Genomic DNA, 1801 nt, shown 5'->3' on the forward strand with positions numbered 1-1801 from the left:
CCCTGATGAAATCAATGCAAACCCAGCAATGGCTGCCAGGCAGAGGTGTCCGACTGGCTCAGATGACCCCCACCCACACAATCATTTTTAACCTTTCCAGAAACACTCCAAGTCCAATCGGGCTTTGCGAGTCCTGATGAAATCCAAGCTGCTGATCCAGGTGCGTATGCATCCCAAACCTGTTGCAGAAAGAAGCAAGCCACCCACTACCACCCCTACTGACAAACAGTGCGAGTCCAGGATATTTTCATGCCTGGCAGACCTACCAGTAATTTGTTCTTGTAAACATATTTTGTGTGTCCTGAAGAATCTTTGATCTCCTTGCTAAAAACCAAAGAGATTTCAAAGAGGAACAAGTGCCTCTCCCGGCCTTTCCGAATGAGAGACTTGGGGTCCCACACCTGGAAGGAATCCTGCAGAATCAGCTCTCCCTGAACATCCAGGTTCTCATCAAATCCTAAAGGAAACACACAAAATGTTTTAGCCAGGATTTGTTCCTGGATCCATGTTTTCACTGCTCAACAAAGCAAACCTAGAGTGTTAGGGAAATCTTGAACTCCTGGGTCACTCCTTGCTATACAACTCATTCTTGAAGGGACATTGTGAAGAGGAAGTATCATAGGCAATGCGTCCCTTGCTTTATTCTTTACCACCAGGGATTTAATTATTTCAGTGATGCTTTGTATATCACATGTAGCAGGCAAAAAGTACCACTGTGACTGTGGATGGGGTCATATAAATGAGACGAAGATAAATGTGTGCAAAATGTCAGTGGTTCCCCAACTGCATGTTGGGCAGTAATGCAGGGCAGGGATAGCCAACCTGGGGCAAGCACGCCACACGTGGCACTGGCAACCTCTGTGTGGGGCAAATGGCAAACTGGGGAGGAGACATGCAGCGCAGTGGCAGACAGGGCAGGGAGCAAAAAGCAGAGCAGCAGATCAAGCAGGGAGCACAAGGCAGGAAGCACAAAGCAGAGCGGATGGGGGAAGAGAATAAGAGTGGCACTTCAGGAGGGTGCCAGGCTAACCTGGTGAAAAGTCTGGCCCCCACTGACACAGGGAATCCTGTGTGTGCCATCCCCGCCTTGCAATTCACACTGGAAAGACTTTGGTGGTGAACACTGTCCTACGTGGCAGTGCAGGGCATTATATTTACCTTCAAGAGCAAATTGGATGCTTATCTTGCTGGGATCCTATGACCCCAGCTGACTTCCTGCCCTTTGGGCAGGGGGCTCGACTCGATGATCTTCTGAGGTCCCTTCCAGCCCTAATGTCTATGAAATCTATATCTTGCCATAGCCTCTTTAACCAACAATGGACAAATATGGTCTTTTCTGATATGACAGCAGTGTAAATCAGGAGTAACTGCACTGAATAAATGGGGCTAAATTATTATAAATTGGGTGGGATATCAGAATCAAGCTGAGGTTTAGTTTAGAAAAAAAAAATCACCTTTCCATACGCTTGTCACAACCTTAGACCAACTATTCATAGTTCTCAACTCACTCCCAGCTGGCTAGGGATCTCCTAGGAACCAATTCTCCTACTGTATTTTCTTGCATGCCACGTGTCCCCAGATAAGACGTGCACCTTGTTCTTTGGAAAGTTAAATGTAGAAAAAAAAGATTTTTCTAGAGTCAGGGTATAAGGCTGGCTTTTTCATAGAGAGGCTGTGCTGCAAAACAGCTGCCAGCTTGTCTCGCAGCCAGCAAGACGAGCCAAGCTATGCAAGGCTTGACACTGGACTCCACCCTCCTTGCTGGCTTGTTGAGAGAGGAGCTGGAAGACATCTTGCAACA

The 1801-nt window shown here is 47.3% G+C and overlaps 1 protein-coding gene across 1 annotated transcript in view; it reads right to left on the bottom strand.

Annotated features, from left to right (window-relative positions):
* Positions 1 to 1801, bottom strand: part of KALRN (kalirin, RhoGEF kinase) — a 721807-nt gene that overhangs the window by 271818 nt on the left and 448188 nt on the right. Inside the window, exon 29 of the mRNA XM_019522566.1 lies at positions 267 to 457. Coding sequence (XP_019378111.1) covers positions 267 to 457 — 191 coding nt within the window. The remainder of the gene's footprint in view (positions 1 to 266; positions 458 to 1801) is intronic.

The sequence above is a fragment of the Gavialis gangeticus genome, unplaced genomic scaffold (assembly GCF_001723915.1).
Source record: "Gavialis gangeticus isolate Ggan-Ray unplaced genomic scaffold, GavGan_comp1, whole genome shotgun sequence".
NCBI lineage: Eukaryota > Metazoa > Chordata > Crocodylia > Gavialidae > Gavialis > Gavialis gangeticus.